This window comes from Salmo salar, chromosome ssa06 (assembly GCF_905237065.1).
Source record: "Salmo salar chromosome ssa06, Ssal_v3.1, whole genome shotgun sequence".
Lineage (NCBI taxonomy): Eukaryota > Metazoa > Chordata > Actinopteri > Salmoniformes > Salmonidae > Salmo > Salmo salar.
Window position 1 is genome coordinate 9,280,904 of NC_059447.1, and position 15,550 is coordinate 9,296,453.

Below are 15,550 nucleotides of genomic sequence, written 5' to 3' on the forward strand. Positions count from 1 at the left end.
CTGTCTCCTCTCCTTCATCTACGCTGATTGAAGTGGATATAACAGGTGACATCAATAAGGGATCATAGCTTTCACCTGGATTCACCTGGTCAGTCTATGTTATGGAAAGAGCAGGTGTTATTAACGTTTGGACACTCAGTGTATTTTTGTTTCTATTTTCATAATATACATGAGGTGAGATAATATTTCCACCTCTGAATATGTCTGATGCGTGAACCTCTTTGGTGTGGCGCGTCCCTCATTAACGAAACGCTTTTTTGTCCCCAATCGCATAACGTACTGTAGGGTGTAGCAACGTGCAAACTTCACAACAGATAACAGACCTCGGCCACTGCGTGATCATCATTATCTGAAGTTATAATAATACCTTTTCTGGACAGAATTTTCACAAGTACAGGTATGCATTCATAAGCCTACGATAACCAAATGAATGAGCTGTGTGTGTTCACTGATTACTCAAATTCTGTTTGCTTTCTGTTGCCACTTGCCAACCAACAGTACTAGCTAGTTAGCTAGCATCATTGGCTAGTATCAGCATGAATAGAAGCCAATCATTGACACGCCTATGCTAGAAGTCACACGGTTCTCATCTAGCTATCAAAACTTCAAGGCAAGCTAGCTGCACTTGCTAGCTACTATGTAGACGTGTGTTTAAACATTGAATAGTAGACATGCATATAACCAAGTGCATGAAATGTACCGGTAATCTAGGCAAGTATAATGGCCCAGACCGACATGGATTCCGGGGAGGATGGAGGCGGCGGCGGGGAGCCCGAGGTGATCGCTAAAGCCAGTGTCTTGGGAGGTTTTACCGAGAGCACTGAGATTCGAGCCCTGATCTCCAGCCTACCAGTGGTTCACGAGAACATCGTGACACTGGAGTCAGCCATAGAGAGGTTCCTCGGTGAGATTCATACTCTACATGTTTAGTCTGTTGTTGTTGTTGTGGCCAACTTGATCCAGTCTTGCATGGAACAGTCTGTGGGCTGTAGGCCTAAATGCGTGTACCATCTACAGACATCAGTCTTGATAACCCATTCATAACTTAGACATACCACAATCATAAGCAGTGAAAGAAAAGTCAACTTTATGTTGAGCAGTTGTTTTCTTTCTACAGTGATAATGGACCGTTATCAGGAGCAGCCCCATCTTCTGGATCCACATCTGGGTAACAACACAACACACACAGCACAGCACATGTTATTCTGCTTTAGTGGAACATGGGCTTGTTAGGATAGCATGATAATGACAGTGTTTCTTTCCTGTGACCACAGAGTGGATGTTGAACCTACTGTTGGAGCTCATCAGGAGTGAACAGTCTCCTCCTCTACTGGTACACCTGGGCTTCAAATTCCTCTACATCATCTCCAAGGTAACTATAGACAGATGGATTCATCTCAAGGTAACTACAGACAGATGGATTCATCTACATCATCTCCAAGGTAACTACAGACAGATGGATTCATCTACATCATCTCCAAGGTAACTACAGACAGATGGATTCATCTACATCATCTCCAAGGTAACTACAGACAGATGGATTCATCTACATCATCTCCAAGGTAACTACAGACAGATGGATTCATCTACATCATCTCCAAGGTAACTACAGACAGATGGATTCATCTACATCATCTCCAAGGTAACTACAGACAGATGGATTCATCTACATCATCTCCAAGGTAACTACAGACAGATGGATTCATCTACATCATCTCCAAGGTAACTACAGACAGATGGATTCATCTACATCATCTCCAAGGTAACTACAGACAGATGGATTCATCTACATCATCTCCAAGGTAACTACAGACAGATGGATTCATCTACATCATCTCCAAGGTAACTACAGACAGATGAATTCATCTCCAAGGTAACTACAGACAGATGGGTTCATCTACATCATCACACAGATAGTAAGATTTCAGTTTGTGAAGCCCAGCGTTCTGATGTGTGTGTTGATTCAGTGGTGTCTTACCCTATGGCCTCAGGCTACAGTTAGAAGTGTGGTGCTAGCTCAGCTTTCTCAGCCTGTGCAGTTGGGACAAGCCAGACTCCTCTAACTCAGGTGTTTTTGTCTCGGCCAGGTGAGAGGGTATAAGATCTTCATGCAGCTCTTCCCCCATGAGGTGGCTGATGTCCAGCCAGTCCTGGACCTCCTGTGTCGACAGGACCCCAAAGACCCAGAGGTGAGCCTGAATTTCTTAATTACGAGACGTCAGTGGAAGGTGGGTCTATCACGTCCTAGCCCAGTAGCTAATGTTAGAGCTCCTGATTTCTCATGTTACAGACCTCAATGGAAGGATAACCCTTTACTTGAAGGGTACCTTCATAAAGTATACATTGATAAACATTACATTCCACATTCATAAGCACAGTATCCATTGCTTTTACCCTCTTGTTGTTACCTTTCTAGATTAGGCCTATAGGGATTTAACTGTTTACTTTCTAGATTAGGCCTATAGGGATTTAACTGTTTACTTTCTAGATTAGGCCTATAGGGATTTAACTGTTTACTTTCTAGATTAGGCCTATAGGGATTTAACTGTTTACTTTCTAGATTAGGCCTATAGGGATTTAACTGTTTACTTTCTAGATTAGGCCTATAGGGATTTAACTGTTTACTTTCTAGATTAGGCCTATAGGGATTTAACTGTTTACTTTCTAGATTAGGCCTATAGGGATTTAACTGTTTACTTTCTAGATTAGGCCTATAGGGATTTAACTGTTTACTTTCTAGATTAGGCCTATAGGGATTTAACTGTTTACTTTCTAGATTAGGCCTATAGGGATTTAACTGTTTACTTTCTAGATTAGGCCTATAGGGATTTAACTGTTTACTTTCTAGATTAGGCCATAGGGATTTAACTGTTTACTTTCTAGATTAGGCCTATAGGGATTTAACTGTTTACTTTCTAGATTAGGCCTATAGGGATTTAACGGTTTACTTTCTAGATTAGGCCTATAGGGATTTAACTGTTTACTTTCTAGATTAGGCCTATAGGGATTTAACTGTTTACTTTCTAGATTAGGCCTATAGGGATTTAACGGTTTACTTCCAAGTTGTTTAATGTATTATATGTATAGAAGTGACATGTTTGTTTTTGTATTGTCCCTGTCTGTATCTTGTTATGGTTACAAATCAAATGTTATTTGTCACATGCTTCGTTAACAACAGGTGTGGACTTAGAGTGAACTGCTTACTTACAGTCCTTCCCAACAATACAGAGAGAAACAATAGAAAAGTAAAACACGTAATAATAAATACACAATGAGTAACGATAACTTGGCTTTATATACGGAGTACCAGTACTGAGTCAATGTGCAGGGGTACGAGGTAATGGAGGTAGATATAACTAGGAATAAAATGTACAGACCGTAGCAGCAGCGTATGTGAGGAGTCAAAAAAAGGTCAATGCAGATAGTCCTGGTATCTATTAGTTAACTATTTAACTAGCTATTTACCAGTCTTATGGATTGGTTAACTATTTAACTAACTATTTAGTAGTCTTATGGATTGGTTAACTATTTAACTAACTATTTACCAGTCTTATTGCTTGGGGGTAGAAGTTGTTCAGGGTCCTGTTGGTTCCAGACTTGGTGCATCGCTACAGCTTCCTGTGAGGTAGTAGAGAGAACAGTCTATGACTTGTGTGGCTGGAGTCTTTGACAATTTTTAGGGCCTTCCTCTGACACCACCTGGTATAGAGGTCCTAGATGACAGGAAGCTTGGCCCCAGTGATGTACTGGGCCGTTCACACTACACTCTGTAGTGCCTTGTGGTCAGATGCCAAGCAGTTGCCATAACAAGCGGTGATGCAGCCAGTTAAGATGCTCTCAATGGTGCAGCTGTAGAACTTTGAGGGTCTGAGGGCCCATGACAAATCTTTTCAGCCTCCTGAGGGGGAAGAGGCGTGGTCGTGCCCTCTTCACGACTGTGTTGGTGTGTGTGGACCATGATAGATCCTTAGAGATGTGGACACATGAGGGACTTGGAGCTCTCGACCCGCTCCACTACATTCTGTCCATGTGAATGGGGGTGTGCTCAGCCCTCCGTTTCCTGTAGTCCACGATCAGCTCCTTTGTCTTTCTGACGATGAGGGAGAGGTTGTTGTTCTGGCACCACACTGCCAGGTCTCTGACCTCCTCCCTTTTAGTCTGTTTCATTGTCGTCGGTGTTCAGGCCGACCACCGTTGTGTAGTCTGAAAACGTTATGATGGTGTTGGAGTCATGCGTGGCCATGCAGTCGTGGGTGAACAGGGAGTACAGGAGGTATAGAAGTATGCACCCCTGAGGGGCCCCTGTGTTGAGGGTCAGCCACGATGTGTTGTTGCCTACTCTCACAGGGGGTTAGAAGGATTACTATATCCTAGTAGAAGGATTACTATATCCTAGGTATTCCTTAAAGAGGTGGGGTTTCAGGTGTCTCCGGAAGGTGGTGATTGACTCCGCTGTCCTGGCGTCGTGAGGGAGCTTGTTCTACCATTGGGGTGCCAGAGCAGCGAACAGTTTTGACTGGGCTGAGCGGGAACTGTGCTTCCTCAGAGGTAGGGGGGGCCAGCAGGCCAGAGGTGGATGAACGCAGTGCCCTTGTTTGGGTGTAGGGACTGATCAGAGCCTGAAGGTATGGAGGTGCCGTTCCCCTCACAGCTCCGTAGGCAAGCACCATGGTCTCGTAGCAGATGTGAGCTTCAACTGGAAGCCAGTGGAGTGTGCGGAGGAGCGGGGTGATGTGAGAGAACTTGGGAAGGTTGAACACCAGACGGGCTGCGGCGTTCTGGATGAGTTGTAGGGGTTTAATGGCACAGGCAGGGAGCCCAGCCAACAGCGAGTTGCAGTAATCCAGACGGGAGATGACAAGTGCCTGGATTAGGACCTGCGCCGCTTCCTGTGTAAGGCAGGGTCGTACTCTGCGAATGTTGTATAGCATGAACCTACAGGATCGGGTCTCCGCCTTGATGTTAGCGGAGAACGACAGGGTGTTGTCCAGGGTCACGCCAAGGCTCTTAGCACTCTGGGAGGAGGACACAATGGAGTTGTCAACCGTGATGGCGAGATCATGGAACGGGCTGTCCTTCCCCGGGAGGAAGAGCAGCTCTGTCTTGCCGAGGTTCAGCTTGAGATGGTGATCCGTCATCCACACTGATATGTCTGCCAGACATGCAGAGATGCGATTCGCCACCTGGTTATCAGAAGGGGGAAAGGAGAAGATTGTGTGTCGTCTGTGTAGCAATGGTAGGAGAGACCATGTGAGGATATGACAGAGTCTATGACCTGTCTGATACCCTTTGACCTTTAATCCTCTCTTTCTGCCCCTTGTGTCAGACCTGGGAGACCCGCTACATGCTGCTGCTGTGGCTGTCCATGACCTGTCTGATACCCTTTGACCTCTCTCGTCTTGACGGTCACCTGACCTCTGACCCCAGCCAGACCAGAGAACCAATCATGGACCGTATCCTGGCCATCGCCAAGGTAACTAATTCCAGACTCTCCTGCCTTGGGCAATGTTCAGTCGTGTCCTCCCAGATCCAGTCCCTGTATGATGTATTTAGTTTGTAACCGTTGGTCTGTTGTTATTTCCAGTCTTACCTGATGGTCAGTGATAAATCCAGGGATGCTGCATCTGTGTTGGTATCAAAGTAAGTATTCAACTTTATTGTTTAAAAAAGGCAACATTTGTGATGCGTTTCATGTTCTATCCAGAAGAGGGCGTACTTGTACTTGAAGATGAATTGGCCTAGGTATGAACCTATCACACACACAGTTTACTGACTGGTCCTAGTGTGTTGCCATCTAACTGTCTGTGTTTACAGTTTACTGACTGGTCCTAGTGTGTTGTCATCTGTCTGTGTTTACAGTTTACTGACTGGTCCTAGTGTGTTGTCATCTAACTGTCTGTGTTTACAGTTTACTGACTGGTCCTAGTGTGTTGTCATCTGTCTGTGTTTACAGTTTACTGACTGGTCCTAGTGTGTTGTCATCTGTCTGTGTTTACAGTTTACTGACTGGTCCTAGTGTGTTGTCATCTAACTGTCTGTGTTTACAGTTTACTGACTGGTCCTAGTGTGTTGTCATCTAACTGTCTGTGTTTACAGTTTACTGACTGGTCCTTGTGTGTTGTCATCTAACTGTCTGTGTTTACAGTTTACTGACTGGTCCTAGTGTGTTGTCATCTAACTGTCTGTGTTTACAGTTTACTGACTGGTCCTAGTGTGTTGTCATCTGTCTGTGTTTACAGTTTACTGACTGGTCCTAGTGTGTTGTCATCTAACTGTCTGTGTTTACAGTTTACTGACTGGTCCTAGTGTGTTGTCATCTCACTGTCTGTGTTTACAGTTTACTGACTGGTCCTAGCCTGTTGTCATCTAACTGTCTGTGTTTACAGTTTACTGACTGGTCCTAGTGTGTTGTCATCTAACTGTCTGTGTTTACAGTTTACTGACTGGTCCTAGCCTGTTGTCATCTAACTGTCTGTGTTTACAGTTTACTGACTGGTCCTAGTGTGTTGTCATCTCACTGTCTGTGTTTACAGTTTACTGACTGGTCCTAGTGTGTTGTCATCTAACTGTCTGTGTTTACAGTTTACTGACTGGTCCTAGCCTGTTGTCATCTAACTGTCTGTGTTTACAGTTTACTGACTGGTCCTAGCCTGTTGTCATCTAACTGTCTGTGTTTACAGTTTACTGACTGGTCCTAGTGTGTTGTCATCTAACTGTCTGTGTTTACAGTTTACTGACTGGTCCTAGTGTGTTGTCATCTAACTGTCTGTGTTTACAGTTTACTGACTGGTCCTAGTGTGTTGTCATCTGTCTGTGTTTACAGTTTACTGACTGGTCCTAGTGTGTTGTCATCTAACTGTCTGTGTTTACAGTTTACTGACTGGTCCTAGTGTGTTGTCATCTAACGTCTGTGTTTACAGTTTACTGACTGGTCCTAGTGTGTTGTCATCTAACTGTCTGTGTTTACAGTTTACTGACTGGTCCTAGTGTGTTGTCATCTAACTGTCTGTGTTTACAGGTTTGTGACACGTCCTGATGTGAAGCTGAAGCGACTAGGAGACTTCCTGGACTGGAGTCTGACCACCATCTCTCAGGCCAGTGACCAGACCATGGGAGGTACTGTAATCCTGGACGGGGCCCTGCAGTCTCTGGTATGACACACACACAGTTTGTCTGTCCTTGAGTGTGTGTGCTGCAGTGAGCAGGCCTAGTTTACAAGAGCCTACATGTACGGCTGCCATGTTTGTGGGTGATCATAGCCTTTGTGGGTTTGGCAGGTTGGCAGGTGTTTAGTGCTGCACCTGTTGTCAGTGTTTTACGACTGAGGGAGGGAACGTGAAGACATGCCTCTGGTGGTAATTAGCTAGCCTGGTCACAGACCTGTTTTAGGAACTGGTATTCCAGATCCCAGGGGTTGGCTATACAGCCCAAACAGATCTGGGATCAGTGTAGTAGTCTATAGATGTACTGCTGGTAGTCAGTACTTTACCAGTGTAGTAGTCTATAGATGTACTGCTGGTGGTCAGTACTTTACCAGTGTAGTAGTCTATAGATATACTGCTGGTAGTCAGTACTTTACCAGTGTAGTAGTCTATAGATATACTGCTGGTAGTCAGTACTTTACCAATAGAGGTGCTATGGCCTACCTGCCCACACTAATCCCCAGTCCCTCACTCTCTTCCACTTTGTCTTTAATGTCTTAATGTCCTATCGTTGTGGTTTCACCAACCACCTTGATAAAACAGTGTATTTTAGTACATTTGTTTTCAGGTCAACTCTTGTGTTGTCAGTCTAAGAAGCTAATTTAATCAACCCTCAAGCCAGCAGTGTATCAAAGTAATATTATTGGCGTTGAAACTGGCGCTACGTGTTTACAAACGGTCTCTCCTTCTCTCTGTGCTCTGTAATATGACTGGGAGGGGAAACCGGCTTGTCTCTCTCTATGTGGCGCTCAGAGCGTTTAAAACTGGCTCTGTGTGTTCTGACGGCCCTGAGGGGCTTCAACGGGCTCTAGTAAGATCTTTGTTTTGCACAGTTGCCTTTTGAATTTGGCCACGCAGCAAAACTTTAAAGAGCCGCTGAGAAATGGGGAGTGAGAAAAGAGACTGAGAGAATGGCATTAGAAGAGTAGTTAAAATGAACCTTTATCACACGGCAGTCCTCGCTGCAACATGTAATGACATCCAGAAGGTAGAGGTTAGTGGGGATTTAATCCCAGACTACATGTAATGACATCCAGAAGGTAGAGGTTAGTGGGGATTTAATCCCAGACTACATGTAATGACATCCAGAAGGTAGAGGTTAGTGGGGATTTAATCCCAGACTACATGTAATGACATCCAGAAGGTAGAGTTTAGTGGTGATTTAATCCCAGACTACATGTAATGACATCCAGAAGGTAGAGGTTAGTGGTGATCCCACAACATTATGAACAAAACAGGTGTTGGAATTTCACAACTTTAAAGGAAAATGTATTATTTCGATCTCATCCACGATATTGATGTTGTTGCCCTCTCTCTCCTCTCTGTCCTCTCTCCTCTCTGTCCTGTCTCTCCTGTCTCTCCTCTCTCTCCTGTCTCTCTCTCCTGTCTCTCTCTCCTGTCTCTCTCTCCTGTTTCTCCCCTCTCTCCTGTCTCTCTCTCCTGTTTCTCCCCTCTCTCCTGTCTCACCTGTTTTACCTGTCTTTCCTCTGTCTCCTGTCTCACCTCTCTCTCCTGTCTCTCCTGTCTCCCGTCTGTCTTCTAGGCCCAGCTATTCAAGCATGGCAAGAGAGATGACTTTCTCCAGTACGGTAAGAATGTCCTTCAATAGTTGCTTTTTGATCAGCAGTTTGACTTCATCCATTGTGATAAGTAGTTGTCTTACCTCCTTTATCCATTGTGATAAGTAGTTGTCTTACCTCCTTTATCCATTGTGATAAGTAGTTGTCTTACCTCCTTTATCCATTGTGATAAGTAGTTGTCTTACCTCCTTTATCCATTGTGATAAGTAGTTGTCTTACCTCCTTTATCCATTGTGATAAGTAGTCTTACCTCCTTCATCCATTGTGATAAGTAGTTGTCTTACCTCCTTCATCCATTGTGATAAGTAGTCTTACCTCCTTCATCCATTGTGATAAGTAGTTGTCTTACCTCCTTTATCTGTTGTGGATAAGAGCATCTGCTAAATAAGTTAAATGTAGGTGATCTTCTGATGTTGACTGACTGACTGGCTGTAGGTGATGGTGTGTGATACTAATGCTCGGTGTAAACTACACCCCAAACATCACATTAAACTAGTCTCTTTCCTGTAGTGTTTTGTCTTACCAACGTAGTGGCGAGCACATTAAACCAGTCTCTTTCCTGTAGTGTTTTGTCTTACCAACGTAGTGGTGAGCACATTAAACCAGTCTCTTTCCTGTAGTGTTTTGTCTTACCAACGTAGTGGTGAGCACATTAAACGATGTGACACAGATTCTTCACCTGGTGGTGAGGTCACCTGGTGGTGAGGTGAGGTCACCTGGTGGTGAGGTCACCTGGTGGTGAGGATTCTCCACAGCACGCTGTCTCACCAAAACACTGATGTGGTTAGATTGTTAACGTAGCTACAACGAGCTGTGGCTCAAAGCAGCCTCATAAATAGTTTCAGTCAGACATTCACACTTGACATACAGAGTTGAAATATCTAGCCAATACATTTTGAGTTGAATAACATTGCTTGTAAACTTCAGAGCTGTGACGATGTACAACCTCATATTAGTAGTAGTCATGTGTCCTGCTCCAGAGTCTACACATCCTGGGTGCAACGTCATCGTCTGACTGGCTGCTTCTCTGGCCAGCTCTCATTGGCTCCTGCAGATGATCACCGTTCTGAAGAGTTGTCGTAGCACATCTCACACTACAAGAGCGTTTCAGATTTGGTGCCAATAAAATGTAAAGAAATATTGTGATGGTTCAAAGAGGAGATGGGTAGCCCTCAGACTGCATCTCTGACCCGCGTCGGTGACGGCCACACACCCTGAGTAGGCAACGACATGAGGAGTTTGTCTCCAAAACTTGTGTGGGACAGCTAAATTGTATGCCCGGTTTAACTGGTGGTGCTGCAGTGTCTGGACCACTGTAGTGTTACCATGGTACTAGTGTGTGTGTGTGTGTGTGTGTGTGTGTGTGTGTGTGTGTGTGTGTGTGTGTGTGTTTGTGTGTTCCTCAGCTCCGGTGGTGCTGCAGTGTCTGGACCAGTGTCATGTGGCAGAGAGCAGCCAGGCTACGCTGAGGAAGCTGGGGGTCAAGCTGATACAGAGACTGGGTCTGACCTTCCTCAAGCCCCGACTGGCCAAGTGGAGGTGAGACACACACAGACAGGAGTCAAGCTGATACAGAGACAGTCTAACCTTCCTCAACCATTGGAGGAGACCCAGTCCCTAGATGTTAATTTGGGAGCCTTTGCACGCCGTTGAACGTTTCTTAAGGGAAAGCTGTGTTGAGACCTTGTATGTTTGCTTGTCATTCAGGTACCAGAGAGGGAGTCGCTCCCTGGCAGCCAACCTGTCTCTGTCCCAGTCTGGCTCCACAGTAGAGGCTGTTAGCCCAGACATGGAGACCCAGAGCCAGGAGGAGGACTATGATATCCCAGAGGAGGTGGAGAACGTCATCGGTCAGTCAGCGTTACTCACTCTCTCCTGTTCTCGTTCTCTCTTTTTCTCTCTCTCTCAGCTCTCTCTCTCTCTCTCTCTCTCTCTCTCTCTCTCTCTCTCTCTCTCTCTCTCTCAGCTCCCTCTCTCTCTCAGCTCCCTCTCTCTCTCTCTCAGCTCCCTCTCTCTCTCAGCTCCCTCTCTCTCTCTCTCAGCTCTCTCTCTAGCTCTCAGCTCTCTCTCTAGCTCTCTCTCTCAGCTCTCTGGTTCTCTCAGCTCTCTCTCTCTCTCTCTCTCTCTCTCTGGTTCTCTCAGCTCTCTCTCTCTCTCTCTCTCTCTCTCTCTGGTTCTCTCAGCTCTCTCTCTCTGGTTCTCTCAGCTCTCTCTCTGGTTCTCTCAGCTCTCTCTCTCTGGTTCTCTCAGCTCTCTCTCTCTCTCTCTCTCTCTCTCTCTCTCTCTCTCTCTCTCTCTGGTTCTCTCAGCTCTCTCTCTCTCTCAGCTCTCTCTCTCTCTCAGCTCTCTCTCTCTCTCAGCTCTCTCTCTCTCTCAGCTCTCTCTCTCAGCTCTCTCTCTCTCAGCTCTCTCTCTCTCTGGTTCTCTCAGCTCTCTCTCGCTCTCTCTCTCAGCTCTCTCTCTCAGCTCTCTCTCTCTCTGGTTCTCTCAGCTCTCTCTCTCTCTCTCTCAGCTCTCTCTCTCTCTCAGCTCTCTCTCTCTCTCAGCTCTCTCTCTCTCTCAGCTCTCTCGCTCAGCTCTCTCTCTCTCAGCTCTCTCTCTCAGCTCTCTCTCTCAGCTCTCTCTCTCAGCTCTCTCTCTCAGCTCTCTCTCTCAGCTCTCTCTCAGCTCTCTCTCAGCTCTCTCTCTCTCTCTCTCTCTCTCTCTCGTTCTCTCAGCTCTCTCTCGCTCTCTCTCTCTCTGGTTCTCTCAGCTCTCTCTCGCTCTCTCTCTCTCTGGTTCTCTCAGCTCTCTCTCTCTGGTTCTCTCAGCTCTCTCTCTCTGGTTCTCTCAGCTCTCTCTCTCTCTCGCTCTCTCTCGCTCTCTCAGCTCTCTCTCAGCTCTCTCGCTCTCTCTCAGCTCTCTCGCTCTCTCTCTGGTTCTCTCAGCTCTCTCGCTCTCTCTCTGGTTCTCTCAGCTCTCTCGCTCTCTCTCTGGTTCTCTCAGCTCTCTCTCTGGTTCTCTCAGCTCTCTCTCTCTCTGGTTCTCTCAGCTCTCTCTTCTCTCTGGTTCTCTCAGCTCTCTCTCTCTCTCTCTGGTTCTCTCAGCTCTCTCTCTCTCTGGTTCTCTCAGCTCTCTCTCTCTCTGGTTCTCTCAGCTCTCTCTCTCTCTGGTTCTCTCAGCTCTCTCTCTCTCTGGTTCTCTCAGCTCTCTCTCTCTCTCGGTTCTCTCAGCTCTCTCTCTCTCTGGTTCTCTCAGCTCTCTCTCTCTCTGGTTCTCTCTCTCTCTCTCTCTCTCTCAGCTCTCTCTCTCTCTCAGCTCTCTCTCAGCTCTCTCTCTCTCAGCTCTCTCTCTCAGCTCTCTCTCTCTCTCTCTCTCTCTCTCAGCTCTCTCTCTCAGCTCTCTCTCTCTCTCGTCTCTCAGATCTCTTTTTATTTTTATATATTATATATTATTTTAAATTATTATTTATGAAACTTTTACTTATATACTTTTATATTTCTTATTAAATATTATTATATTTAAAACATATTAATATATATATATATGAAATATATATATATATTAATTTTTAAATATTATATTTTTTATATAAAAATATATATTTTATTTTTATAACTTTTTTTTTAAATTATATATATTTTAAATCTTATATATATTATTTTATTTATTTATCGTATTTTATCTTTTAACCTTAAATTTTATTTATTTAATATATATATATATATTTTATATTTTTTTTCTTATATAAAATATATATATTTTTAATTATATCTTTTATATTTATTTTTTTTTATATTTTTTATGATAATTTTATATACCTTATATATATTATATATAAAATATTTAAATATTTAATATAACTAATTTTTTATATTTTTTTTTTTATATAAATTTATTATATATTATTTTATATTATTTTTATATATATATATAATATATATAACTTTATATATTTATATATATTATTATTTATTTTATTTTTTTTTATAATTTATATCTAAATTTATTTATATTTTATTATATATAATTATTATATATAAACTTATATATATATATATAAATATTTTTATTTTTATATAATTATAATTTGAATTTTACATATATTAATACTTTTTTTTTATATATATATATATATAATATTATTATTTAAATAATAAACCATTTTATATATATATATATTTTTTATTAACATATTATTATATAAATATTATATAACTATTATAAAAAATTCTATATTATAAATATTATATTATTATTTATAATATATAATATACATTATATATTTTTATTTTTCATTTTTTATATATTTTTATTATTTTTTTCTTTATTTATATTTTTTTTTATATTATATATTATTTGATTTAACTTTTATATTAACAATTTTTTTTTTTTTTATAATATAGACTTTAAACTTATTTTTAATATATACTATATATAACAATACAACAAATATATATGAACTTTTTTTTTTTTTTTTATAATATTTTTATATTATATAATATTATATATTTATTATAAATTTTTTAAATATTAATTATTTATTTTTTTTATATATAAAATATATAAAAAATATATTATAAATATATATATAAAATAAATTATCCATAATAAACTATAATTATATAACATATATTTTTTTCTTTTACATATATATAAAAATATATATATTATTTTATTATTTGATTATATTTTACTTTTTTTTATGACATTTATTAAAATTTATATTTTATTATTTTTATTATATATTTTTTTTTTATATATATATAATATTTATTTTTATTTTTTTTTTTTATATTTATTTTATTATATATAAACTATATTATATATTTATATACTTTTTATACTTTTTTTTTTTTAAATTTATTAATATTATATATTATTTTTTTTTTGGTTTTTTTCCCTTCTCTGGTTCTCTCAACTCTCGTCTGTCAATCTCTTTCTCTCACTCTTCTCTCTCTCTCTAGTTCTCTCAGCTCTCTCTCCGTTCAACTCTTTCCTCTTCCTTTTTGGTTCTCATCAATTCTCCTTGGTTTCTCTCACTGTTCCCCCCTTTTTCCAAGTCAACATCCTTCTCCTGTCTCACATTGCTTTTAACTTTTATATTTCCATCCTCTTTTCCAAAACACCACACAGATTTACATTGTTCTGTTCAAAAATTTTATTCGGTGTTTCCTCAATTTAACCTTTTAATCAATATATATAAAATCTCTCTCAATTAATATATATAATAATATATATAAATATAATATATTATATAAATTATATATATATTAAAAACTTTTATATATATATTTATATAAAATATATATTTAATATATTTTATATAATTTTATTTTTTATATAAAATATATTTTTAAAACTATATATATATACGGTTTTCTCTCATCTCTTTTCATCTCTGCTCTGGTTCCTCGCCCTCTGAACCTCAGCTCTCTCTCTCGCTCTCTCTCTCTCTCTCTCAGCTCTCTCTCAGCTCTCTCTCATCTCTCTGTAGCTCTCTCTCAGCTCTCTCTCAGCTCTCTGGCTCTCATCTCTCTCGTCTCAGCTCTCTCCTCTCGTCCCTCTCACGCTCTCTCGCTCTCACTCTCTCCTCCCCCTCTCAGCTCTTCAGCTCGCTCTCAGCTCTCTCAGCTCTCTCTCACTCGCTCTCAGCTCTCTCCCTCTCCCGCTCTCTCTCAGCTCTCTCTCAAGCTCTCTCTCTCCTCTCTCTCTCTCTCTCAGCTCTCTCTCTCTCTCTCAGCTCTCTCTCTGGTTCTCTCAGCTCTCTCCCTCTCTCCTCTCATCTTCGCTCTCTCCTCTATTTATATTATAAATTATTTTTAAAAATTAATATATATTTTATTATATATTATACAATCCACTTTATAGATAACAAAACGCATAACCTATATAACCAAATTAAAACTTATATTAACAAATTCAAACATATCTTAAAACTACAAAAAACTTTTTATTACAATATTTAAACTCTCTCTCTCTCTCACTCTCTCTCCTCTCTTTCTCTGGTTCTCTCAGCTCTCTCTCTCTCTCTCTTCTCTACACTCTCTCTCATCTCTCTCTCTCTGTTTCTCCTCTCTCTCTCTCTCTCTCTTCTCTCCTCTCTCTTTCTCTCAGCTCTCTCTCTCTCTGGATTCTCTCAGCTCTCTCTCTCTCTCTCTCTGGGTTCTCTCCCAGCTCTCTCTCTCTCTGTTCTCTCACTCTCTCTCTCTCTCATCTCTCGTTCTCTCTTAGTATTATGTCGGATCAACATCCTTCTCACTGTCTCCATTGCTTTTAGCCTGTATCTTATGTTTCAGTGAGTGCAACATCCTAAACTTCTTGACCATTAACAACACAACACAATTTACATGTTCTGTTGCAAAACATTTTGTTACGGTGTTTCCCTATCCCTCTCTCTCTCCAGCTCTCTCTCTCTCCAACTCTCTCTCTCTCAGCTCTCTCTCTCTCTCTCTCTCTCGCTCTCTCTCTCTCTCTGGATTTCTCTCAGCTCTCTCTCTCTCTCTCTCTCTCTCTCTATTTTCTCTCAACTCTCTCTCTCTCTCTCTGATTTCTCTCAGCTCTCTCTCTCTGTCTCTCTCTCTGATTCTCTCAGCTCTCTCTCTCTCATCTCTCTCTCTCACTCTCTCTCTCTCTCTCTGCTCTCTCTCTCTCAGCTCTCTCTCTCTCTCTCTCCTCGCTCTCTCTCTCTCTGATTCTCTCAGCTCTCTCTCTCTCTCTCTCTCTGTTTCTCTCAGCTCTCTCTCTCTCTCTCTCTGGTTCTCTCAGCTCTCTCTCTTCTCTCTCTTT

General features: G+C 41.4%; 1 protein-coding gene across 2 annotated transcripts in view; it reads left to right on the forward strand.

Annotated features, from left to right (window-relative positions):
- Positions 1 to 214: 214 nt before the first annotated feature.
- The window catches only part of LOC106606222 (tubulin-specific chaperone D), a 120,368-nt gene continuing 105,032 nt past the window's right edge, over positions 215 to 15,550 (forward strand). Inside the window, exons 1-11 of one of the 2 annotated variants that reach the window (XM_045719709.1) lie at positions 215 to 397; positions 712 to 904; positions 1,118 to 1,168; positions 1,275 to 1,372; positions 2,088 to 2,189; positions 5,327 to 5,473; positions 5,585 to 5,640; positions 7,019 to 7,151; positions 8,746 to 8,791; positions 10,189 to 10,321; positions 10,490 to 10,632. In XM_045719709.1, the coding sequence (XP_045575665.1) occupies positions 721 to 904; positions 1,118 to 1,168; positions 1,275 to 1,372; positions 2,088 to 2,189; positions 5,327 to 5,473; positions 5,585 to 5,640; positions 7,019 to 7,151; positions 8,746 to 8,791; positions 10,189 to 10,321; positions 10,490 to 10,632 (1,093 nt within the window). In that variant the 5' untranslated portion in view covers positions 215 to 397; positions 712 to 720. The remainder of the gene's footprint in view (positions 398 to 711; positions 905 to 1,117; positions 1,169 to 1,274; positions 1,373 to 2,087; positions 2,190 to 5,326; positions 5,474 to 5,584; positions 5,641 to 7,018; positions 7,152 to 8,745; positions 8,792 to 10,188; positions 10,322 to 10,489; positions 10,633 to 15,550) is intronic. The other variant, XR_006770116.1, reaches the window with a different exon arrangement.